The sequence below is a fragment of the Acanthopagrus latus genome, chromosome 6, assembly GCF_904848185.1.
Source record: "Acanthopagrus latus isolate v.2019 chromosome 6, fAcaLat1.1, whole genome shotgun sequence".
NCBI lineage: Eukaryota > Metazoa > Chordata > Actinopteri > Spariformes > Sparidae > Acanthopagrus > Acanthopagrus latus.
Window position 1 is genome coordinate 16,269,589 of NC_051044.1, and position 26,203 is coordinate 16,295,791.

Below are 26,203 nucleotides of genomic sequence, written 5' to 3' on the forward strand. Positions count from 1 at the left end.
AAAAAATAATATACACATATATGATATATACCATTTATTATCATCCTACACACGCGACCTTTAACATTTGATACTGTCCCCGCTATAATTAGTAATTCTGGATGTCAAATGAGCATTAATAATTACACAGGTCTTTAGCCTTAATGATTGCGCATGCAAGCATAGCTCTCCTAGCATAGACATCTAAATTCTGCTTTTTTGTATCTCTCTAAAGTGGCTGCCAAGGCCTGCCGCAGTTAGAGGGAAGCAGTACCTGTTCCTGGCTGGGTTGGGCAGTGGGCTGCGGCTGTAGGGTGGGGGCTGCAGCTGGGAAGCTCTGTGCTGTCTGTCTGCTCTGGTGCACAATAGGGGCCGGCGTAGGTGGAGCAGAAACTGTCTGTCAGACACACATTAAAACACATAAATCACATTTATCGAACTCTGGTTTTAGGGTTAATATGAAACGATCATGCCTGTATATTTGCTTCAACAAATCAAGCATTTAGATTCAAATGGGCAGCAGTCAAAGCAGCCAGGGGGACTCCTAAGCAAGATCGTGGAGAGATCTGCAAGCTGGGGTGGATAAAAGGATTTTTTTTTTTTTTCATTAGCCAAACTGTGCGAGAACATTATTTCTTATGATAGCACGCTCAGAGTTCAGAATCTAAACCCGTAATTTAAACATAATTCACAATTTAAACTCTTGGATTAGGCGGGAGCAGACGCTAGGTGCTGGCCTGCCTTGTCTACCGTCATGGAAAGGCCAGAGGAGTGAAGCGGCTAGCAGAATCATGAAAGACACAGCAGGCTGCTGCTGTGGCAGGATTTAGCCTACATGAAACCTCATTCTCTAACCTACCAGTAGATCTGGTCTGCCTTCACTGTCATATGGCGATGACAGCAGATTCCTGTCCAGATTTGGTCTATAAAAGAACGGGACATCCAGACTCTGCCTCTTGTCTATATGCTCGGCTACAGAGGAGGTACGACCCCGAACCTCCCCGTGGCTGTGCACTGGATGATTAGCGGAGAGGCTGGGGGAACTGGTCCTCCGACTGACGATGTGCTGGAGACAGTGGTTGAGAAGAGTGAGATCTCCACCTTCGTACAAACTCCGTGGGAGTGTAACTTGTGAGGGTGGGGACAGATGTGAGGGAGAAGTCAGCAGGGTTGTTTGACTGTTTGAAGGCGGGGGCGAGGGCGAGGACAAAAGAGGAGGTAGACTGACTGTGGGAGAACTTGCCCGGTGGGGGGACGTGGGTGAGTCTGGCTCAGAGACTGGTGTAAACTGAGCGGATGCGGATAAAGAGCGTATATGTGTGTGTCCCAGAGATCCTCCTCCCTTTGTCCTGTCCCTCAGGAGGAGAGACATGCAAGCCCTGCAGTGGTGGTGGGGCTGCGGGCTGCGAGGGACACTCAGACGGTGCTCCGACGCAGGTTGTAAATTCGGGGGAAGGAGAGGTGAACTGAAATGACTTGCTGAGTCATGATGAAAGTGTCGATTTGGAGACAAGAGGGGAGACAACAAGGATGGATTCTGGGCAGAGTTAGAGGATGGGTAGTCTGCGTTCCCTTTGCTTTTTGCCGAAGCCACATCCTGTGACGGACACACACAGGCGCTCGGATTCATTGTCTTAGTGAGAGAGTGTTTCCTACAGCGCAACATCTCAACCAGGGAGGTGCTCCCACGCCTGAAACACACCGCACTCTCAGTGATGAGCAGGTTGTCAAGGCATACAAAGGGATCACTGTAGTGACGCTGAGCAGGTATCATTCCAAAAACAGAAAATGAAAATGTAGTTACTTCAGGAAAAAAAAAATGAAGGATTTAAGAAAGGCGGCCACAGAATGAAATGCTTTTAACTCACTGTTTGAGACTGATAAGGCCCCTGGTGCAGTTGTGCAACGGGTTGTTGATCGGCCCCTGGATACAGCTGACCTGTGGTTTGCTGGTAGGCCCCCTGGTGAAACTGAGTGGACGCGTGTGTGTAGTTTTCATGTGCGGCCTGTGCTGTGGGTTGCTGGTAGGGCCCCTGGTGCAGCTGAAGGTCAGCCTGCGCAGGAGGACTGTAGATCGTCTGGGCTGTGGAGATGGGCTCTGGAAGCGATTGGTAGGGGCCATTTTGCTGATTGTTCAGATCATCTAATTGCATGGTCGAGCCCACGCCGCTGTCAGCTGTAAAAACGGAGGGAGCAAAACATTATTATTCACCACGATGCCCAGCAGGAAGGACAGACAGTGGGGAAGGGCAGGGGGAGACATGGAGTAGCATCTCATTGAAATTCAAAAGCTGGGTGATGATATCCCATTGATGACTAAGAGGTGTTATTCAGGCGCTGCAGTCTCTCTCTTCTTTTTTTCCCCACAAATACCACTCGGTTTAATTTCCTGTTAATGTCTGATTGACCTCTAAGATTTATTGTCAGAGAGTTTGTATATGTGTGTGTGTATCTAACTGCACGTTCTTACATGTGGTGGTGGCTGGCACGGTGCAGATCAGGGTCTGCTGCTCCACTTCTTGATCCTCATAATCTGTCGTAGCCAATGTGGCTGCCTGTGGTACACCAGGGCCTGGCACCTGCAGCAGGTTCTGCTGCGTCTTCTTCACAGCTACCTCGCCATTTCCTGGCGATACAGTTCGTTCCCTCCGCCATTTGATGAGAGCCACGCGGTCCCGGATGGACTTCCCAACTATCTTCACATCACAGTCCAGGAAAAAACCGGATTCCACCTACAGGACAGAGGGAAGACGCTTAATGCAGCAAAGCCCTGGTTGTAATTCAATACCTTATGTAATAAATCAACAAATCTATGTTCTACTCTTCCCCTGAACCAAAAGGGAACCTTCCTCTTGATGCCATCTCATAAGTTCACATAGAGGAGCAGAGATCAACTGATCAGTTGCTCTAGTTTCAATCAATACAGTGCAGTAAATGCGTCAAGCCTTTCATCACTGACATGACCACTAACCCACTCCCAGTTACACGACACCTAATTACAGGGGATCAAGTGTAAGTTCCAAAGATGATTGCATTATTGCAAGACCTTGTTCAGACTGCCAAGCAAAATCAGTTTTTTGGTGTATCTAGGTTGATTTTCCAAAGTCTGGACGCCTAAAAACCACATAAAATGTGATTTTTGCAAATCAGATCCAAGTCATATTTGAAGGCTTGAGGAGTTTGAAAATGTCATTAAAATTGGATTTCATGGTTTCAAAAACTCTTCCACACGAAGAGCTACACCGAATAACAACAATGTCAAATCCAAAGTGATGGAAATCCATTCTGCTGAGAGCAGAGCAGACTGTAGAACAACACAGGGAGCAGCTGTCTGCGGAGATACACTGAAATAACTGTTTGTTTCAACTTTGGAGGATGCCTCTGAGATGTAGGCTCTCCATTTCTCATGCTTACCTATCACCAGCATTCAAAGTTACTGATTACCTCTGCTACTCTTCATTGTGCATCACAGTGTTATACCACAGACATTTATCACTGGCAAAATGAAATATTGTGTTCAATTCACCATTCGCTTTTTTTAAAGTTGATTGTTAGTCAGTTTAACCCTTGGATAACTGGAGATGACTGGTAAGCAACAGAACTGTTGCTACGGTTACCTGTAGCTAAAAATGCCTTATGCACCGAATCAGTGTATCAATAACAGACACCGACCCACACCAGCCAATCAGAAATAACTGTTTTCCAGGGCTATGGCCGAGTCGACCAATAAAGAAGGCTTCTTGAACATGAAGTGCAGTCAGACCAGAACCAACAAAAGCAAGATAAAAAAAAACAACAAAACACAATAAACTAAAACATAATCAGGCTGTTAACTTAAAACTATTAAAGAAAAACAAACTCTAATACTACCATGTGTTCATATTTACCATTTCCTGGGCAACGACCTCCGGCACCTCGCTCACCAAGTCAAAGGTAAACTCAATGGCACCGGTGTCCTTGTACTTCCCCTTCAGCTTTTTGGGGTCTTCAACCCACAGCTTCAGAGCAATGGATGATTTCTTCCCATCGTCCTCCTCATTGAGCTCCACCCTCACGCCTGTATCCTCTGCAAAGAATGCATGATTCAGGAGGTCCTTGATGGAGTACCTGCAGGAAATACAGAAACACCAGCTACTGATCCGCACTAAAGGTCACCATGTCAGTTAAACCTAATGATGCACAACACACACAAACTGCGCCAGAGCCAAATACTGGCATTAACGTCACACTGAAGGGAAAGACACAAAACAACACAGTAAGGATCAACCTCTGCCTCCATACAAGACTCGCCACGGGCCCTGAGATGCTACCACAGGTCACGGCCCACTTACCTCTCTTCCCATCTGTGACAGATACATTCCCCGATTATTTCCTTGATTTCTGGATCACTGACTTTACCGTAACTGGCGGGTTTCACCCCCTGCAAAACAAACCGCCAAGCATTAATACATCTCAACTCACAGTATTTAAACTGCATAACAGAGGAAGCAACTAGTGTCAAAAAGCACAAAAAGACTCGCCAAAACACATTTTCTCCCAGACACGTCAGCTCCAGGGATTAGGATGCTACTGCTGTAGAAGAGGACTTCTGAAGCACTGGAGGGTTTAGTTGACAAAGAACTGGCTAAAATGATTGATTCATTGTAGAAGTCATTTGTAAAATAACACCAAAAATGTACTGGTCAGAGCAAGACTACATAACCACTGAAAAAAAGGAAAATTCCTATTCGTATTAGTTGAACTCCTAAGAAATAAAACACACAGATTTGCAGTTTAGTTTTGCTACTGCCCTTTCAGCTAACTTAAAATGTAAAGAAATAGTCAAAAAAAAGTGCTTAGGTGGAAAAACAGCCCATTCAAAGAGGAAAATGCAAAAAACTCAGATGTGCATAATTTCCAAGTTTATTGATTTAATAACTGATATAAACTACATATTACTGGATTTGAAATGTTATTGCTACATGATGCGTCACTCAACTGACGGCTGGCATGTATGCCCTATGGCGGGCTTAGACAGACAGACAGACAGACAGACAGACAGACAGACAGACAGATAGATAGATAGCTTTATTAATCCCCGAAGGAGAATTGGGTTTTCGGGAAAGCTCGCATCTGCTCAAAAGACCTCTCAGTGAAACAGCTGCCATCTCAGGATTTAGCTGGTGTAGGGGCATAATGGCATGAAAAAGCATCCAAGAAAGCCGGTAATTTTTTGCAGGGATTATTGTGTCTTGGACTAACCACTAAAATGGATCGAGACATTTTTGTAGGAGTTCGATCAACTACTGAAACACCCAGACGCTTTTAGTGGTGAGCTGGCAGAACTTTGTGCGTGCTAGTTTGTTTGTTGATTGCACCTTCATGAGTTTGCTTTCTAAGACATAAATACTGGTTAGTCTCTCTTCTATTAAAAACATGGTAGTGAAAACAATCATAAGATGCAACCTACGCACCAGTCTCCCAGAACCACATACTAATAGTAACAACTGACTGTCTTTGTGGAAAACAATAAACCCTGCTTTTAAAAAATAAAATAAGTATCTTATAGTCACAACATTGAGAATTAAGAAGAAAGGTGCAGTAAATAAAAAAAAAAATAAAAAAATCACTGTTCTGAAATAGCTGTAATAGCAGAGTTCAACAGCTTTGAACACGAACTCACGCTGGTGACTTTGCGGTAGATCTGTGCGGCGTTTTGACACTCAGAGTAGGGGTATTCTGAGGTGGCCATCTCCAGCATACACATCCCAAAGGCGTACACATCCACGGCCTCATCGTAGTGCTCCTCATACATCTCTGGGGCCATGAACTCTGGAGTGCCTGGAGGATTAATGCAAGAGAGGGAGATGAGCTTCATCTTTCATCGTTTCATCCTGTTTCAGGGGGATCAATGCCAGTGTCAAGGACTGAAATCCAACACAGCTGCTTAATTACAATTCCAAGAATCATCCCATCACTCAAATGACAGACGAGAGAGAGTTAGTTGAAAATTAAAAAAAAACAACCAAAGACGAATGTTTTGAGGCAAGAATATGCTGAATCTGTAACAAAATACGTGTGATATGATTGTTAAGTGTTAAACTGTTTGAGAAAATCTTGGCCAAAATTGTGAACTTTCAATAAGATCCAACACTGTTTCCTGTGAAACGAAACACTTGTCATGGTTGATTGATGTCTGTATGATTTAGGGTTTAAAGGTTCAATATGTAAGAATTTTGGTTGAAAAACATCAGAAATTCACTTAAAATAATAACAGAACTGAAAGAAATAACAGTCTTGATGTAATGACGTCCATGTTTTGTATTGCAGAGATATTACTGAAGCTAGCAGGCTAACCAGCTAGCCCCAGCACGTACCGGTCCGAAGCCCCGGTGCTAGCGGAGCATGTATCAGCAACAAGTTTTGCCTTAAAAGGTAAGTTGTCAGTGTTGTGCTCACAGCTTGTTTCCGCTACCCCCGTGTGCCCAGAAGATCCATTATCGCAGGATCGAAATAAATATTTGTGTTAGTCACAGTTCAATGAAAAAACAGAATCTTGCCAACTGGCCGATGACTAACCGATGACACTTTTAGCAAACGAGGCCCTCTTCAGTGTTGCCAGGCCCAGGTCTCCTATCTTCACAGAGCCTGTAGGACCGGTGATGAAGATGTTGTCACACTTGAGGTCTCGGTGGATGATTGGAGGAGTCCTCGTGTGGAGGAAGTGGAGGCCTTTGAGGATCTGCCTGCACCAGCTCCGGAGGACTTTTGGCTTCATCACCTTGAAACGCTTCAGATACCTGTGGGAGCATGAACACGTCACGACAGAGATGTTCCAGTCAACAGCAGGTAAAGACGTTTGCTTTTAAGAAGGCAAACTGAAATATCGAGGTCCGTCCCCGCTAGTCACTGTGTCGATAAAACTGTGTTTTGGAGTTGTAAATTGTTATCGCAGTTGCAAACACACGGCTATTATAAATCTCTGACTATTCCGTTCTCAAACTAATCTCCTCGTATCGACTGCCTGACAACTCTGTTTGTCCGTACTGTATGTTGGATTCATTTTTTAAGGTTTGAGCAAGAAAACAAGCACAAATCCTAGTTATTGATTTTATTTTTTTAAAAACCTTTACAGCATCTTGGTGATCCAGCAGCTCTTACGGTCTTGCATTAGATTTACTGTAATGGTCAGTCAGTTGGTATGAAACTTGATACCCATGATTCAGACTGTCTAATGCTCATTACTGTAAGGTTGAAGCAGCCTTAAGAGACTAATATTTGTGTCTTATGATGAGCGATTTAAAGACAAGTAACAGGCTGAAACGGACACGGTTGAGCATACAAAGACATCTCAAACATGCCAATACAGACAATCGATTAATAAAGAAAATGCGATGCTTCTGTGTCTCAGGTGGACTCTTACGTTTTGAGTGTCCCTGAGGTCATTAGCTCTGTCACCAGAACGATGCACTTCTTCCCTTTTACCGGTGACTCCCAGAAGTCATAAAACCGCACGATGTTTGGGTGCTGGAGAGCCTTTAACATCTCGGCCTCCTCTTTGAACCTCTGCCTCTCAGCTTTCGATAGTTTCCGTTCCTTGGGGGAAATGGAGAAAGACAATTCATTTTCAAAAAATGAGAAATGATGGATTCAGAGTTCGCCCACACAATTTTGCTTTCAGTATTCTGAGGCCTTATCAGAGGAGAAGCTCCAGTCGCGGTCAATTTGTTCAAGTGTAACAAGTTTGAGGGGAGGTGGAGGAGGCACGAGGGGCTGAATCATCATCGTTTCTACGTGTTTCTTTCCAATATTAAAGGATCGTTCCACCTATTTTGCACATCAAAGTGTATTTAAAGGTCTCGGGAATAACTACAGCAAATGTGCAGTACAAAGCCTTGTGTGACTCCGAAGGAAGATGCATATTATCTGATAAGCTGCCTCCAGTCATGTCACTCAGTAGTTAAATTGCAATGTGAGTAATGTTGGCAAGTGGGTGGAATAAAAAACGTGATATCTCTAGTTTGGATGTATTGATTTTGATAATTTGTTTTTGTGTTTTGTTTTTTTTTACTGTCCTTTATGAGTCCTACAGTGTTATAAGAGTATGTTGCTAGACCATGGGCTTTTCACAACCTGGCGTCTACACAATGCAACTCAGCCACTGAGTGACCTCACTGGAGTCAATTTATCAGATTACATGCAACTTCCTCTGGAGCACAAAAGGCTTTATACTGCCTTTTTCCAGGCATATGCAGAAGTGCTCCCAATGCCCTGTAAACACACTTTAATCTGAAGAATAAGTGGAGTTACACATTAAGTTGAAATGGAGAAAAAAAAATGCATTTCATCCTCCTTTAAATAGTCAGGTGTAGCTTCAGGAGAGGCACTCTGCTAGAACTGCCTGTGGCTCATGTTTAAAGTGAACACAACTTTGGTATTTTCAGTGGGTAAACATGGGGGTCCGAAGCAGTTACGCTGTACTTCATCACTGTGTATAGAACACACAGTGCTAATACATCCCACAACTGTGAGTGGAATCCTGACGACATGCTCAGAGAAAACCTTGTTTGTGGTGTTGTGCTACAGAGACAGACACATCTGTCATCACAGATAAACAAAAGATCAAATTGCATTTTCAATCATCAAATGTACAGTGTGCTGCTGCTGGTAATAAATCGAACCAAAAAGAACATTAAGAGTTTATGACGGCGAGCTGGAGATAAGTTGTTTTACAACACGAGGCACAAAACATCTAGAACACCTTGCTTGCAGTTTCTGTGTACAAGTCTTCAGTTCTCAAATCTTACCTCTTTGGGTGCACAAGCTGGAGTGAATCCGTGCACACTGGATCAATATTTTGGGCCCTGCCTTCCCCGAACTGTTGTATAAATAGTAAAACAGCTGACAGCTAACAATCCTCTACATTTCTGCTTCTCTCCAGTCAGCATGGCAGACAGACTGATGGCTTCAGCCGCACCACACGCTACATGACCTCCAGATTTTCCCCTCCGCGGTCTTGATGTACACATTTTAACGACGGCGATGAGGGTGCATTTAAAGTTTGAAGAGAACACAATAACCTCCTGTACATCTCTTGGCATTGATTATTGACTGATGCTGGGGAATCACATTTCATTCACAGACCATAGTGACCTATGCTGTCTGCAGCCTAATGCGTCTTAGATTACGAGCAGCATTGGGAGGGATTCACCTCCTGCTTTAGCTAGCACCATCACGCTAATTCTTAATGAGAACAAGTACTGTTCGAGTCATCTCTCTGTCCATGTTTTTCAATTTTGGATGAAAATGTACACACAGGTTATTAATGATGCTTCGCAGAGAGAGGATCTGAGCAGGGTGTGGCACAACACAGGGTGATTTACTGAGACCACATTTTGCACAATAAAAACAGTGAGAAATCACATTAGCCAGCTGATATTTTTATCCCACGGAGCATGGAGCGGTGAGGACACAGCACAGCAATCAATTTAAATCCAGAACCATCGTTTTGCTGTGCATCCAATACTACACATCTCGCACGCTGTCCTTAGCTGAACCCTCCCGCTCCCTCTCTCCTCGCTCTGTCTTGGTGCAGAGGGCTGCATCAGCAGGATCCACTCTCCAGACACATCTGTGTGGTTCCACCACAGGGGTATATGTTTAGCTTTCATTTTCTAAGCAATCAAACAGGCCAAATAATAGAGTACAACAGCGAGACCCACATCTCAAAGTGCTTTCTCGCTAAACTGTGATGCATAATTAGTTCATTTTCGGGTAAACAACTCGCTCAGCAGATGTTTGACCGCCGTTTAGCGGATGAATAAATAACAAGACGAGCTGCCTGGTTTGCTCGATATCCGGGCACCAGCTCGTCTTCTTCAAATCTGATTTCTGAATCTTTCTGTGAGCGTTCATGTTTTCTGCTGTCTCACGCTGTCTCTGATCCCCAAACACACACACACACAGTGTACAAGCAGCAAAGGCACACGATTTGAGTTACAGTGGCTTTTGTGAGCGAGGAGCAGAGGCTCTGAAGGGCAAGGCCTCATCTCCAGGGACAGAATGGTTGAATCATCACTAAGAACCTGCTCAGACGCAAATACAGACACACACACACACACACACACACACACACACACACACACTCACTAACACACCAACACACACACACTCTGTATATATACTTGATGTAGAGCTCATCAGGCATGATACATGCTTTTCCACGTTACATCACAAATGATGTACTCTTCCTCTTCAAACTTTAGTTAATAATGTAAAAGAGTTTAAAAATACCAGTGAAATACTGAACAAAAAACCTTGACATCCCTTATGAGGAAAGCTAAAAATGAATGTGTGGCTCCTGAGTTGAAATTCCATCCATCCATCCATCATCTGTACATATTCTATGTACGCCGCTTAATCCTCTGCAGGGTCGCGGGGGGGCTGGAGCCTATGAGTTGAAACTGAAGTTACTTAAGCAGAAAACTGAAGCTGAAACACTGGATGTAACCAGGAGACAGTTCATTACCGTGTGCGCAATCAATTGAGGGCTCACTTTGTTAATTCCTACAAGGATTGATTATAGTTTAACATCCAAATGATTCTCGTTACATATATATTGTGGCGCTAACAGTGACAAAACACAAAAAAGTTTCCTTGCCTCCCAGATCAGACCTACGTACGGTGGTTTTAAACATTGTCAGAAGCAGATTGAGCCGGGCTGCCATTCTTATTACTTATTCCCTCGGGCCTGACGGGGTGAACCTGGATTCTGCAAGAGTGGGCGGACAAAAAAAGCATCAGCCCTGTTCGCTGTTGAAGCTGCCACTAAATCTATAAAGCCATGCTGCAGGGCTCTGTCTCAAAGTCACAGACTTTTTTTTTTTATTATGATAATTGAATGCTATTAAAATGATATTGAGGTGCTGACTCAGCCTGAACCTGCTCAGCCTCTGGTAAACCGCAATATACATGTAGCAGCCAGTGCACTGACTCAAACAATACAACAACAAAGCAGATAATCAAAGTGCAGTAAAATCTATTTCACGGGGAAACAGGGCATGAAAATAAAACACTGTTTTTAATCTAATACTCTGTTTCTACTCTTGAAAGGTGCAATATATAAGAATTGGTCGCCTGTCAAATTTATACTACAAGCAAATTGGGTGGAAGTATATCGCCAGAGTAACCGCCAACGGCTGCTTACTGTAGCTGCATTAGTTAGCTCAGTTAGCAGTGCAGCTAGCGGTCTGGACGAGGAGGATGGGAAGTGGCTCGTGTTTAATGCTCATCGCCAGGATGACCGGGGTTAGCTTGTTAGCATGCTAACTTGAGTAGATATCTCTGCAACACAAATCACAGGCGCCATCACATCATAACTGTTATTTCTTCATGTTCTGTGAATATTTTATATCATATAGTTATTAATATCATTTTTACGTTTTCAACTAAAATTTGTACACAATGCACCTGTAGTACAGTACACAGGCCCCTCCACATTTACATAAGAAAAGAACTTATATTACAAATTCTTCCAACAATACCAATTGTAAAGCTACAGAAAAGATCTATCTGTTAAAATAGTTATATCAGTAAATTAAAAAATGCATGTATCACTATTCAGGTTATTCCATCCAAAAACCAGGTGTCTATGCCCCGGTCATACTGGAGAGCTCTGTTTAAAGGTATTCATTTGCTCTGGACCGTCTGCAGTAGCTTAGCACATTTTGAGCCCCGAAAGGGCAGCCACTGTCTGCCTACAGGATAATCTGTATATCACATGAGAGCATCTAAACTGCTCATTAGATTACCACATACACAGATTAGTGACACAGTAAGATCTCACTGCTGTAGAGCTGTGCGTTTACATAAGCCGCATGCTAAAATTCTGACTAATTACAGCGTCTGAAATTCATCCTCTGACACCGAGTGGTGTTCAGGAGCAGGGACAGAACGACTTCAGTTATCACTCAGACACAAACTAAATAACGGCACTATTAAAGCTGAGATTTAGGAGAGGGAAGGATGGAATGAGTGCTGAGAATAGTTAAAAAGCTACAGTCTTCACTCGGCCATGTGACAAAAATCTGAATGATGCTCTTTCTCTCAGGTTGGCAGTGAGAAAAAGAATATTTAAATGGCAGCTCATTGACTAATATACGTTGGAAAATGGAATGTGGGCGATTGAGATTATTAAAACAAGAAAACAAGTGAATCAAATACACCCTGCTCCTCCTGAATGTGGCTGAACCTGGAACAAAGAGGGGTAGAATAAAGGCGACAAATAATCATAATAATACACAGAATAATCTGACAATAATCCATATTCACGGGAGGTTTTAAAATGCTGCGGATCCCTGTGACCTGAGAGACCCTGGCCTGAGAGAAAGATATGATCTGGTACTTGGATGGCACGTTCAGGGTAGACAGCTCATTGTTTCAAAGTGTGAAGTGAATGTGTAATTAAACTAGTCTCCTCCAAGATGCTGGAGTTTTGAACACTACGCTCAGAGCTTCAGACCCCAGATGTAGGCCTGTGACTGGCAGACTGAAGTTGGACTTGAATGATCGCTGATTCTGAACCCACCTGGAGTTCACACCAGGCCACCTCGACCCAGGTGTCGGTGTCCAGACCTTTGTAGACGGTCTTGAAGGACCCTCTCCCCAGCTCAATGTCAAACTTGAGGAAGCGGCCCCCGGGTGAGGTGGACACAGCCTTCATCCCGGGCTCCTCTTCGTTCTCGTCACTTCCTGCTTTACCTGTGACGTCCGAGGGCGCGACCTCTGCCTTGGGCTCGGTCTCGCCCCTGTCCCCCTTGTCCTCATCGACGCTCACGCTGTCTGTGGCGCTGTCCTTCAGCCCCACCTGGCTCTCTGTGCTCGAGGTCTCCCCGAGGCCCAGCCGGGGAACTTGCAGAGCCCGGGTCCGGTTCCGATCAACGATGCTCCGCAGGTCAATGGTCAGCACCGGGGTGCTGTTGACACACTCCGGCGTGTCCGGCTGCTGCTCCTCGGAGTCGGACACCCACAGGCTCCGCCGGATGAACCTCTGGCGGATCAGCCCCTGGTAGTCTGTGGACGGGTACGCGCTGGGGTCACTCGCTCCTCGCAGGGCTGCGTTTTGGATGTTAACATTGTGGTCCGTCCCGTTCTCATACACAGGCCGACGGGCATTTGCGTTAATGTCCGAGTCTAAATTGGGTGCTGAGGAAAAGGTGGACCCCAGCGGCGGATCTTTTCTTGAATCTTCCGCCGAATCCATCCCCGCTAACTTGTCAGACACTCAGCGGCGACATGGTGTGGGGATGATGACGCGCATGCTGCTCTCCCTCCCGGTGGTGTTGGAGGAGGAGGAGGAGGTGGTGGTGGTGGTGGGAGAGTTTGCTGCCTACCTGCAACACTCGCATGCAGTGACGCAGTTCGCCAGCTCAGGATGGATGGCCTCCCGCCTCGGATCTGTTAAGGACTCAGAGCGTCCCCGCAAAAAATGTCCAGCTCGGAGGATGCGCGCATTTTGCTCCTGGCCACCACCTCTCACCGCCCCGGGTCCAACTCGCTGCAATACAACGCAGAGCTATTCAAGTCAAGCCTGATGTCATTGCCAGTTCAACCTATGAGCTCACGGAAAACACTTTCCTCCACATTGCATAAGGTTCCCCCCGCTGCGGCGCATGCTATTAAGATGTGATCCGTTCCGCAGATCAAATCACTGGCCTCCAGTGGACGGGCCGGGATGTTGAGGCTGTGCCGCGCACTAATCCCCCCCAAAGACACATCACGGGACGAGCAAGTGCGCAGCTGTCATCCCCTGGAAACACTCGGCGGCTCGGGCTCGGGATGATGCAAGTAGAAGCGCAGGTGTTCCGGGCGGAAATCGGGATAAGTTCCGAGAAGTGTGACCTCAGCTCCTCTGCATTGCTCCTCTAACTACCTGCGCGCACTTTGTTTTCTCTCCTCACCGGTGCTGTGGAGCGGGAGCCGGGTGGACAGACGCGCTTATCAGATTATACCCACTGCGGCACACTTTCCCCCTCAGGTCGGTCGGAGGAGAGCGGCCGGCTCTCGGCGCATCATGTCGTCCAGCTGATGCTGCCGGGTTCTCTCATTAAATGCAAATCTCTCTCTCAGGTTTGAGGGGGAGAAAAAAAAAAAAAAGTCGAGTATTTGACGGCGCAACCCACGCCCCTAGCAACAACACGTATCCAATAAGTCCGCACGCTTTTAGGCGGCACCCTCAGCCTCCCCCGGTACAGGCTGTGTGGGCCACACCGCTGCGTGACGTGCCCAGCCTCCAATGGGAGGATGCCTGTCACAGCCTACCAACCAAATGGGACGCTGCGAGGAATTATGGGCCACCGGATAACACGCACAGGAGCCCGTCTTAATATTATACCTATTCATAGGAGGCGGTGCAGGGAGGCTGAGGACAGAGACTCGGTGTTTGTTAAGACTACAGTGCTTTGACTTAATGCAGTCAGTTTTAATCACTTCTGTATTATTCCACAATTATATTATTATTTGTGGACTGGCCTGTAGTATCATTTTATAGGTTTTTATAGGTATAGGTGGTTTCTTGAGCGACTTGCTCTGTTAAAGTAAATAAATTCAACTTTTCAAACGCTACCCTTCAATTCTTTTCATTTATTTTATTATTGAAACATTTGTATTACAAGCGAAATAAATAAAAGTAAGTATATTGATAAAAGGGGCTCATCAAAAATTCAAACTCGGAATTTTTACAATATGAATGTGGTAATAAAAAAAAATCTGAAAGCTGTTTATAAGGTCTCCAGAACAGTGTTTGAAGTTGGAAATATGGCAGATATAAGTAAAACAGTATGATATTATCTTTTCCTTTACGGTCAGTCTGATTATTCAGTTTCTTCAGCTATGAAAACAGATCTTTTTTAAAAAAAAAGTAAATGAAGAGCTTTCTCTTCTTTCACTTTCTTCCTCTGACCTGCACCTTTAACCAAAACTGCTGAATTTTGGAACTAATAATCAACTGGACCAATGAACAGTTTACATTTACTTGTGCTTATGATACTTAACTATATAAAAAATGTTAAAGCTTTGAAAGCATCATGTAGAAATCTGCATTTTGTGTGATTTGGCGCCCCTCAAAGTTTCTAAGTGTAACATCACTGTTGTATATACAAATCCCAGGTCTGTAGGTGTTGATGCTGACTGCAAACACAACTCATTACATCATAACAATGTTTTGTGTTAAAAACAAACAGTATGTTGAAGTAAACAACATGTATGTAACGTTGTGATCCTATACCTTGTCACCGAATAGTGCACAAATAAGTGATAGCTGAGACAGAGACACCATTCACCGTGTTACCAGATACTGTACCATCAACATGATTCTGAAGCTGTTATTTTATGGTCAGAAAGTTAAAAACACATGTTGCTTTTGATATAAACAGGACCATGAAGAGTTCATACACTATTTCATTGATGTATTGGAAAATACTAGTGCAGAGAAGTGCAGAGATTATCTACAATACATCTCAGCAGAGGAGTTTCTAATAAATCCCAATTTATTTTACAGAATGATCTGAACTGTGTGCTGAGTTTACTGAGTCATTGTTACAAATTGCTACAATGTAGACTTATATGTTTTTAAATAGTTTTTCCCATTCCCATTGTACAACTTTGTGCCACCTTTACATGTGTAGTTTAAATACATAAAGTAAATACATGGAATTAATAATATGTTGTTTTTTTTCCACAAAGGACAGAGGTGGAGTTTAGGTGGCCATTCTTTCTCTGTTTTAGGTTTGACACATATACCTTTCTTTTTTATCGTTTTATCGTATCTCATCTGAATTGGTTTGTTTTACACTGTGGGACCATAACATTTGAAGTGAGGGAAACAAGACACAAAGGACAAGTCAGTTTCACACTTTAGGCTTCGAAGGTATTCTTTTTTGCCGCAAGGATCAACTGAAAGGGGAAGCTTAAATTTTTATGGGGTCAACGTCGAGGAACAAATGTGCCCAGATCACCAGGGAAACGGAGGAGATAATAGGAACCAGTTGGTGTGTGTGGCCAGGCTTTACAGAGGATGTGAAGCCATGAATGTGTGACAATTGGTGTCCGGCGATCCTATTCACTGGGTGGACCCCATGTGTTTAATTGGACTAGACCTTTTCAATGACCATGCAGCTGCTTTCTCCCTTTGTCATCTTTGCTTAAAATAATCTTTAAAAGGTTTTAGTAAACTCATACAGGCTTTCTCTCTAATGTGTCACATATTGTAAAATAATTTGCAGCTGTTTCAAGTTAAAAATGTTAAAGTTAAATATGCAAGTTAACCTTGGTTGAAGTACTTCAGTCTTCTTTTTTTGTGAAACCAAATTATGTTCAATACCCTTGAATGTTGAGTTCAATCAGCAACTGTTCAGTCGCACTGATAAGCACTGATTGCTTTTTAAATTTCTCGGTTTCAAGAGTCAGCTCTGCAGTTATTACAAAGCTGAAGCCATTCCTGCTGGGGCTACTTTATTGTAGCGTTGGTACGAGGTTGGTGTGTTAAATTAATCCCAGCAAATTGCTGTGACTGCAAGTGAAAGGGGTAGACTGAATTCAATATTAACCTTAATTGTGGTTTCCATTGTTTTCATTAGTGTGAAAACAGCTACGAGTTATCTTAATAGATACACATCAACTTTCCATCGTGGTTTCTTCAAAATATGAAAAAAGGAAATGTCTTAGGAGAGTTTCAACTCTCGGACAATATATGCAGGGAAGTCTGTATATATATATATATATATATATATATATATATATATATATATATATATATATATAGATATATATATATATACGTATTTTGTCAGAAACCTCCACTTTTAATGACATGATTGAAATTCATCCAAGTTTAATTTCAAATCATAAGACTTGTGTTCGAATTCTAGTGGTCTGAAAATAAAAACTAGAATAAGTTTAATTAGTTTGAAATAAATTAAAACTTGTATATTTATGTAAAATGAATGAGAAAACAGTGGTCGATTTGACTAAATTCATGCATGATACATGATTCTACAGTATTTAATCAGATTAATTTGGGCGGTATCATTATATAATCTCTAAAGAACCCTGTGCTTTAGTGTAGAGAGGAGGATGATAATCACGCCAGAATTCACAAGAATTGATCTTGTGACATTTATCATGTTGTAATCAGTTTTGTTTATTTCCTTTGTCAGGCTGAATTCAGTTTCTTTTGGAGCCACTAAAGGCTGGATTAAACAAAACAAAGGACCTCAAGAGTCAGACTATCTACGTGCCAGTTTATTCCCTTTAATGACATGCACTACCAAAGCACACATAATTACGGGCCCTAATGGGGTCACGTAGAACGTTAACATATAAGATCAGCTGTTCAAATAAATATGTAGCTCCCAGAGAATTTGAAACCATTTTATTTATTTATTTTGTTTAAACTAGTACCCGTCTACTTGCACTGTTTGTGGGATACATGAACTTCACCAGCCTTTCAATCCACATGAAGTAGTGACAGCATTTTCATTGTTGGGCAAATGTTAATTTTTGGGCTTAAGCTTACATTTAAAAATAAATAAATAAAAAGATGTGTCCAAAAATGCAACCCTACTTTTAAAACGCAGGGTGGCAGTAAAGGGTCGCGCTGCCTGCCCGGTCTGTCTGTCAATGAGAAACTCTGCGGATAAAGTCCAAATGAGAGGACCTGACCGCACGCCACGGCTCTTGTAGCTGACACACTTAATGGTTTCAGTTCACACATGGGAATAACCACGTAACTACTGTCGCTGAGAGAATTTCCTTCCCTGCTCTCACTTCCCCTGTCTTTGTGAGGGCAGCCGCCCTCATGTCGGAGGGGCGGTATCCTGGAGCTCGCCCCCTACTGTCGTCAGCACAAGCTTTATAAACAGTTCGTGCCAGCCTGCACCATAGACTTTGTGTTGAACCCGGCTCCACGAATGACCGACACGCCCGGGATACAACGCGGTTATTAATAAACATGGCTACGGAAAGATTTGAAATGAACGGTGATGCTGACCGAAACGGCGACACTGAGGTACGTAAACGCAACACCGGGCGACCGTTACAAAGACTAACGTTAAAAACCCGCTCCTTCTTTCATCAGTGTTGTTAAACACCGGCAATAAATGTCCTCGTCGGGCTCACTGGAGGATGAAGCCTCATAGAAACATCCCCGAAGTACAACGAGGTAGTGTTTTCCCACAGGGCTGTCTGTGTCTTCATCCATCTCTCTCATCCATTCAGACATCTCGTGTTGTTTGGACGTTAGCATCCCAATCAAGTGTCGTGTGTCGGGGCTTCGTGAAGCTAATGTGAGCGGTAAGCGGCTGAGCTGCGGATTAGTTGGCTCTCGTTTCAGGGCTAACTAGAGGGTTGTGGAACCAGTTCACAAAGTTATATCTGTATTTGTGTTGTTTAGTCTACTTCCGTCCCTCTGCGGTAGCCACGAAAGGCTCAGGGTCACAGAATGTGTGGCTGCGGGTTAACAGTCATGTCTCTGTTCAGGAATCCAGGTGTTTAAACTCAGTCACTGACCCAGACCTTCAGTTCAGGGACAGTGGTCATTATAGGATAGACAGTAGTCATTAGAGTTTTAAAGAGTCAACAATCAAATGTTATATTACACATGTTACCAGTAAGTTATTGTGCTTAGAAACAAGCGTGCTCGTAAATTGTTAAATACACAGTTAGGCAGAATGTGTCACCTTATAGATCCATGAAACAAGATACAGGATGCAGGTGGTATGCAGTGTTGCCAGATCATGCGAGAGAAACAAGCAAGGCAGGGCTATGAAAACAAGACCAAAACAAGCGACTTCTCTGGTCGTGATTTAAAAAAAAAAAAAAAGAAAAAAAGAAAAGAAAAAGAGATTATTACACCTTGCATACACATATAAATATCACCCTGAATCCAGAAATGTTTTGCGTTGTCTCATTGGATTTCTTTTTGTTTTTATATGTTATGATCCTTTTTTGTTTTAGTTCCAGGACTTCAAAACGATATGACATACAATACAGTAGGAATAGGATCGAGGAAGAACAAGCAACTTTACAGAAAAAACAAGCCCAAAGTCGCTTATAATAAGCAGACTTGGCAACTGTGGTGGCATGTAACGATTTCTGTCTGACTAAAAATTAATTAAAGTGAAGACACTGAGTCACATTTTTCTTTTAAATCCTCCTAATCTTTTATCTACCTTCAGTTTTACGAAAATGATCATTGGAATTTTGTAAGCATCACTACTCAAACCCTTTCTTGTATTCATTTATTTATTCATTTATTTATTTAATTATTGAAAGCTTATTATCAGTAATTTTTTATAATAGGGAATGATAATCTACTCTAATCATCTAATCTAATCTAATAAACATCCCTGGTAAAGGCACACGTGAATGAATAGGACAGTGATGCAGAGTGTGTCACCTCATACATAAATGAAGCAGAATACAGTTGGTAGGTAAGGCTATCTGTCTGACTAAATTGTTAATTAAAGCGAAGACACTGAGTCACCTTTTAAACCCCAAATATTTTTTTCCATCTACTTGCAGTTTTTGGAAAAGGATCATTGGAATTTTGGAAGCATAACATATTTTTTCATTATTGACAGCTTATTATCAGTAATTTCTCATAGTGGGAAACAAGCATCCCTGTTAAAGGCATACCTAAATAAATATGACAGTGATGCAGAGTGTGCATAAATAAATGAAGCAGTTGGTATGTAAGGTTTTCTGTCTGACACAAATGTTGTTAATTGAAGCGAATAGTGGTGAAGACATTGAATCAAATTTACTTGTAAAAAAAACAAATCTCTTTCATGATGTTTCAGTGCATTTTAAAGTCCCACAAACCGCGACACTTCCAACCTAAGTTCTCTAAGACGAGGCAAAATTTCCCCCAGACACCAAAACGCAATGGAAACAATGAAAAAGTTCCTTGAAGGCATTTCAAACAGAAAACGCAGCTGCACCGCTACAAGAAGTGCACATGAGAGATGTAATATGTGACAGCGCTCACACTCCTCTGTTGGGCCACCACATGAGCGCCCTTTTCCTCTGAGGCTTGACAGGTTTTCAGGGAGCTCATTTTACACAGAGTGATCATGTGGCTGCGGTTAACAATCAGGTCTCTGTTTGAGAATCCAGGTTGGTATTCTAAGTCAGTGACTCAAATCAGGTTGAGGTTTTAACCAGCTGGGTCAAAACTGTACTTGTTATAAAGAGGTCACGTTCAGAATTGCAAATGCAAGTTTAAATCGCCTTTAACTTCAACAATACATCTTTGCACTGAAATAGAAATGTCTGTCCTAAAGATTTAAGCTTACAACATCCTAAGTAGTGTAATATAACAAGTACATTCTGTGTTGATTTTATTAAGTGGTTTCAAGTCATAATGTCTGTCACGTTTTCCACAATTAGAGACACAATATGAAGCAATATCTGGAGTAAAATGTTAAAAAAAAAAACAAGTAGACGTTTGTTAAATATTTGTAAGTATTTCCAACAATGTTCAAACCCAGAGAAATACGCAAGTTTACTCAAAGTAAGGGTGTGTTCCATTTGGTCGCCCTCACTACTTCTGTTACCTGCCATTACCTCATCTGTGAACATTTAGCTGGTCACATCAGACAGATGTGGTGTTTGCTTAGTGGTGTAAACATCAACAGTGAACCTACTTCATTCATGTTTATTTGCATTACTCATTCAGTGTTTATCTGCCCCAAACAGCCGGTTTACTTTACTGTACACTTAGTTGTGAGCCAGCGAAAGCAACGACACGCACTGGAGTTGTGTGTGTGTTCAATTCAGGACGACTCTCAGTTTATTAAGGGGAAGGTACATTTCCCCTGCAGCTCCAGTTTTCAGTTTACAGCACATAAACACCCAGATTCGATGGTCAGCTCCATAGAGCGCTGCTGCAGTCAGATTGATAAACAGGAGTGACTCATCGATAGCGGCCATCCAAATGTGCATGATCGTTCTTTCTCATCTCGATTGGGGTTACTATTCTGGGTTGAAACCCATCCTCCATCTAACTTGGCCTTCCCTTGAGCATTTTTTGTGTAACCCTAGCTCACAAACAAACAAAGGTATGATATCAGTACATGCCATAATGTATGGCAGCTATGTAACTCAACAGTCATGTGTACGTGTTTATTAATTCCTATTATTAGTGAAATATTTATGCACATTTAGTCAGGCAGTTTTCAAACTTTGTCTGTCACACCCCCCTTCAGAAGCCAACAAAAAGTTAAAGCTCCTCACCCCCAAATCTTTATAAATCATTCACAACAACTGAAGAAGCAATGGAAAAAAAAAAAATCCAAGATGAATCTTAGTGAAACAGGTTGTGTATTATATCCAAACCAATTCAAAGGTTAATTGGTCAATTGACAAAATAAATCTACTATTTAAAACTATTTTAACAGTTGATGATAATCAAGGCACTTCAAACAACATATCAAAACGATTACGGAATTAATTTACAGCATTTATTTAAGTGGCTAAATCATTAAAAGGGCAATCACTAAATGAGCTGACTTGATTGGACAAATAGGTCTTCATCAGGGCTCGGATGAAGCTTTTTAATAATTCATTCCTCATTTAGATTTTTTTTTTTCGTTTACAGTGCCTGGATGCCCTCTGGTTTTTGGATCCCTATATTTTCCTGGTTTTTGACACAATCTTTGTTTACGCAGTGTTACACAGAAAGACATATTCTTTTCTTGGTTTGTTGTAATTGTTTAAGTTATTTTGTTGGATTTTTTAAACGAACCCTCATGTCAATTTAAATATATCTTTCACATTGTGATTGTGAGTTGGACAAAACAAATGGGGGATGTCATCCTGGGCTCTGGGAAGTTGTGTTCTTAATTTCAATAGAACAAGCCCTATAAGCCTAGGTCTTAGGAAAATTAACATTTTCACTTATCAAACATATTTTTTTATTATTAAGCATATTATCATTCATTTCTTATTCTTGAAAAAAAAAGTATGTCCACTTAATAAATTAATCAGACAGTGTACAGTAGGTATGTAAGACTTTCTGTCTGACAAAAAACCTTGTCAGTTAAAGTGAATAGTGGTACAAACATTGAGTCATATATTGAGTCTTTTAAAACCGCAATATCTTTTATGTGTCAGTGAGTTTTGTGAGAGTGACAGCTAATGTGACGGCACTCACATTTCCACACACCCGTTTTCCTCTGAGGTTGGCAGATTTGCTGAACCTCAGGGTGCTGATGGTTCAAACTTTGGGCAAAAGGGCGGCTTTTGTTGGACCGCTACACTGCACTCCACCCAGATGAGACCCTGAGTATTGAGCTAAACATGTGAAGAGAAACAGGGTCTCGAGAGTGACCACGGTTTCCTGTTGTGAGGTTTTTACAACATGCTTTTAAGTTAACCCTTCATAGTCATTTCACTTATTAGACTGTTCCAAAAACAGGAAGGAAACTGATTCTGCAACAGGACTTTTCAGGGTTCCTCTGACTTTCCACAACATTGCATTTGTCATATTTAGTTTATTTTCTTTACAAAATGATAGAATAAAATATATTAAGTAATAATCCAATAATAAAACCTGAGCTTGTTCAAGCCTTTTCAGATAACTTTCACAAAGTTTTTGTGATCTTTGTCACTTGTTCCACAGCGTCTCACTTCTTCCACAATATTTCGGGGGAGGCTACCAAGAGTTCCTGCGTTTCAGATGTGTAACCTGGTTTTTCTGTCAGGTCGACTGGGTCACTACCCGGATATGGTTGGAATGTGGCTTGACAGACGATGTCTGACCTCTGGACTGAAACCAATCCAGTGTCCTTGCTCAGTCGGAGAAGTTCCTGTTTGAAATCACCCATTGGACACTTTCACTTCCATTATATGGGTCTTAGTTTTGGATTAAGTTGATCTGAAATTCAAAAAACCCCTTTAGAGGCTGCAAAAGAAAATCCCCACCTATCTGCATGTTTCCCAAAAGGGTGAAAAACAGGTCACATGTTTATCGGAAATCCAGTATGATGGCAGCAGTGTTAAAATAACTTTTAAATCACAAGGACAAGATCACGGCTGCTTTTGCAAAGTGGAAATGGTCATAATGTAAATTTATGTGAGGGAGGTTAAGAGACAGAGAGGAAGTACTTATGTCTGGGTTTGTGTTTGTGCTCAGGTCCCGCTGCGAGGTCGCACGAGGAGGCAACCAGACAGACCGCTGAACATGAACCATTATGCCAACAAGAAGAGTGCAGCGGAGAGCATGCTGGATGTGGCTCTACTGATGGCCAATGCCTCACAGCTGAAGGCCGTGATGGAGCAAGGACCCGACTTCACCTTCTACGTGCCCCTCATTACTCTAATCAGCATCTCCCTCATCCTGCAGATCATAGTGGGGGTTCTGCTCATCTTCATAGGTAAGTTTAGAGTTTCCCTGTGGTGAGGCCTGTAACTGGCCGAACAGTATTTACAAATGACAAGATTTACAGTAACACTAAAACATATGTAATAATGATCATATTATGTGACCTCAACTTTACCCAGAGTAGCTAAATGTGACAACTAAACAATATTAACCTTGTTCATGTTACATAAAGACAACTGCATGCAAACCTCCCACACAGCATGATGTGTGACGCTGAAATAATACTGTGTTCCAGTCAACGTTGAAGGTCTGTGGTCTGTGTTTTTGACAAGTATACACGTAGTTGCATCCTCAACAGTGCAGCATCCCTGCATACATAAACAAAATAGAGCGGGGAAACCCACGTAATGGAACACACATGATACACTGTATTTTATATCTAAATATTCCAATATCCTAACCCCTCCCCATTGGTGCTGCCATTGGTGTGTGATGTCAGATAAATGCTCGGGGTAGATGGATGTGCCCCGAGTTCACAAGTAGGAATTCCAACTTCAAGTGGCTTTCCATTGTAGCTTTCTGGTATGAGGTTGGAAAATGTCCAAGTTCCTTTTTGTCTGGAACACAGCATCACACACACACACACATAGCTACATATGCAGTGGTGGAAATGAGTAATAATACTCCACCACAAGTAAAAGTCTTGTGAGTATTATCAGCAAAATGTACTTAAAGTATCGAAAGTAAAAGAAGTCAGTGCTGTAAAATGCTTCCTGCCAGTTTTTACTGCTGCCTGAATGTGTTTATTGTATTTTACCTCTGCAAATGTTTATGTTTGAGCTAAAAACTACTTTATATACTGTTTGGTAGTTTAATCTACAGCAATGGAGAATTTTCTTAAGACTGTCATATGTCCTGTGAGAACATCAACTTTTTATGAGTTCAGAAGAAAGGCCTGGTTTTTAGCTCGATGACGATGCACTTTCCAGCTAATCCAAGAGAGTTCTTAAATTCAGTTTATTTAACTTCAGGAAATGAGGAAAATTGACTGGATAGATATTAAAAAAATATATAATCTGGTGAATAGTAGTGGAGTAAAAAGTATAATATTTGCCTCTGAGGTGTAGTGGAGTAGAAGTTGGAATTGAAATACTCAAGTGAAGAACAAGTTCAATGTCACATTTTGGGAACTCAAGAGACAACTGCCTTTACATTCTCCATTTTCCTCTACAACTGTAAATCCTGTCCATACATTGAAAAATGCACAAACTATTTGCACATGCAGTTTTTTTCCCCCCTTGCTTTACAACCACAAGCCTGGAAATCATTTATGCACATGGTCGCACAAGCACAAAATCTCCTTCACGCTTATTCAAGCACATAAATCTTAGAGCCACACTCTTGTCTTTATAAAATGCTGATGACTCATGCATCGGACTGAACCATGCAGTACAACGCTTGTCTTCCCATACGTTGGTATGCTCCCTCCCCCTCTATGGACTGTATCCTTATCTCATCCTCACAGAGAAAGCTATTGTGAGCTGAGTTTAGGGAGCTTCAGCAAGAAGGAACGCCTCTGCTGTCAGCTGTGTCTAGTTTTAAAGAGTCTTAGGAGATTCTGTGTATAACTGGATGACAAGGTGAAAAATATGGACTTCCCCTCCATCTGGAAAAGTGTTCCCTTTTCGAGGGCATATATCGTCATAATAGAGGAAGAAGCCAATGATTCACCTGCGGGCACTGCTGTCAGAAGCTGTTAGTTTAAATCCTAGTGCTCAGTCATAGTGAAGTAATGATTACGTCCCTGCTAAGCTGACAGGAAAGTCTGTGCTGCCCCCTTGTGGGGAAAATAGGTCATTCCTGCTGACTAATGTCCTCATGTTTTGATTCCTCTTTTGACAGTCAAATGGAACCTGAATGATGAGAGCATGCACTACAAGCTGAACATCCTGGAGAACCTCGCCACAGCCTTTGTTTTCATCATTGTTGTGGTGAACGTCTTCATCACAGCGTTTGGTGTCCAGCGGCCCCCTCCAAGTTCTTGATCGCCTCTTACATGACTCTGTAAAGATGGACCTCTGCATTATTTGTGCAAATGGAAAAGACAGTTATTTATTCACCAAGCTAAATGGCATGAAGGTGTACTGCCATTCTGTAATTCAACCTCGGGAGCTGGTCACTTGACACCCTGAGGATCCGGTGACATTGTGTGTGTGTGTGTGTGTGTGTGTGTGGGTTGGTGTGAGTGGGGGTTAGAGAGTTTCACTTCTCTAACCATGTCTATGGACAAATGTGTGGTCCGTTTTAATTTCATGTGATAATTCACCAGTTTGTTATCTCTTTTAATGTTCAGGTTACTGAAGCAATCAGCTTGTTGCCTTTACTTTTGAAACAAACTTATCAGGAGCAATATGCTGTATCTCAGTCACAACCAATGTGAATGTTTCAAAGACATTCTGCTGTTTTGTTTTGTTTTTTAAGTTGGTCAGTACCAGTCTAAGCCTTATGCCTACATCTGTAGATAAAAAAGAAAAAATTGAAGTAACAGCATAACCCAAACGAGTGACGAGGCATTACATGATTTAAAAGCTTTATTATGGAGGGATATGTTCTGTCGACAGTGTTATAAACAGCAACCAATTTATGAAGTGGATCCTTTGTTTATTTGGGTGCTATGAAAAGTGTAGTGTGTAAAACTGATTCATTCATATTGTTACTATTTAATGTCTACAAATGTATCTCAATAGCACGTTATTTTTAAGCTTTTTTATAACTTTTTTTTTTTTAAAGACCAAAACTTTTTCACACCTTTTATGATCTCGGATGATCCACTGTGAGCTTTATAAATAAAACAACAAAAGCAAT

The 26,203-nt window shown here is 42.1% G+C and overlaps 2 protein-coding genes across 10 annotated transcripts in view; one reads left to right on the top strand and one right to left on the bottom strand.

Moving 5' to 3' along the window:
• wnk2 (WNK lysine deficient protein kinase 2) overlaps nt 1-15,597 on the bottom strand; it is a 29,372-nt gene extending 13,775 nt beyond the window's left edge. For all 7 annotated transcript variants that reach the window (XM_037100118.1, XM_037100117.1, XM_037100114.1 and 4 more), the window contains exons 1-9: nt 12,545-15,597; nt 7,382-7,554; nt 6,538-6,758; nt 5,642-5,799; nt 4,311-4,399; nt 3,867-4,086; nt 2,450-2,711; nt 1,848-2,155; nt 254-376 (exon numbers count right to left, since the gene is read on the bottom strand). In XM_037100118.1, coding sequence (XP_036956013.1) covers nt 254-376; nt 1,848-2,155; nt 2,450-2,711; nt 3,867-4,086; nt 4,311-4,399; nt 5,642-5,799; nt 6,538-6,758; nt 7,382-7,554; nt 12,545-13,219 — 2,229 coding nt within the window. In that variant the 5' untranslated portion in view covers nt 13,220-15,597. The remainder of the gene's footprint in view (nt 1-253; nt 377-1,847; nt 2,156-2,449; nt 2,712-3,866; nt 4,087-4,310; nt 4,400-5,641; nt 5,800-6,537; nt 6,759-7,381; nt 7,555-12,544) is intronic.
• Nucleotides 15,598-17,556: 1,959 nt separating this feature from the next.
• On the top strand, nt 17,557-26,202 carry ninj1 (ninjurin 1). Of its 3 annotated transcripts, none has more exons than XM_037100126.1 (3): nt 17,557-18,022; nt 23,150-23,390; nt 25,241-26,202. In XM_037100126.1, exons 1-3 carry the CDS (start codon nt 17,966-17,968, stop codon nt 25,381-25,383), a joined length of 441 nt encoding a protein of 146 aa, XP_036956021.1. In that variant the 5' UTR covers nt 17,557-17,965; the 3' UTR covers nt 25,384-26,202. The 3 variants fall into 3 exon arrangements, with proteins under 3 accessions (XP_036956021.1, XP_036956022.1, XP_036956023.1); XM_037100127.1 differs by lacking the exon at nt 17,557-18,022 and adding an exon at nt 18,039-18,175; XM_037100128.1 differs by lacking the exon at nt 17,557-18,022 and adding an exon at nt 18,170-18,306.
• Nucleotide 26,203: the final 1 nt, after the last annotated feature.

Coding starts and splice junctions, on each gene's coding strand:
- ninj1 (XM_037100126.1), top strand. CDS start 17,966: ATGGCTACGGAAAGATTTGAAATGAACGGTGATGCTGACCGAAACGGC. Junction 18,023..23,149: donor ACCGAAACGGCGACACTGAG/GTACGTAAACGC, acceptor GTTTGTGCTCAG/GTCCCGCTGCGAGGTCGCAC. Junction 23,391..25,240: donor GGTTCTGCTCATCTTCATAG/GTAAGTTTAGAG, acceptor CTCTTTTGACAG/TCAAATGGAACCTGAATGAT.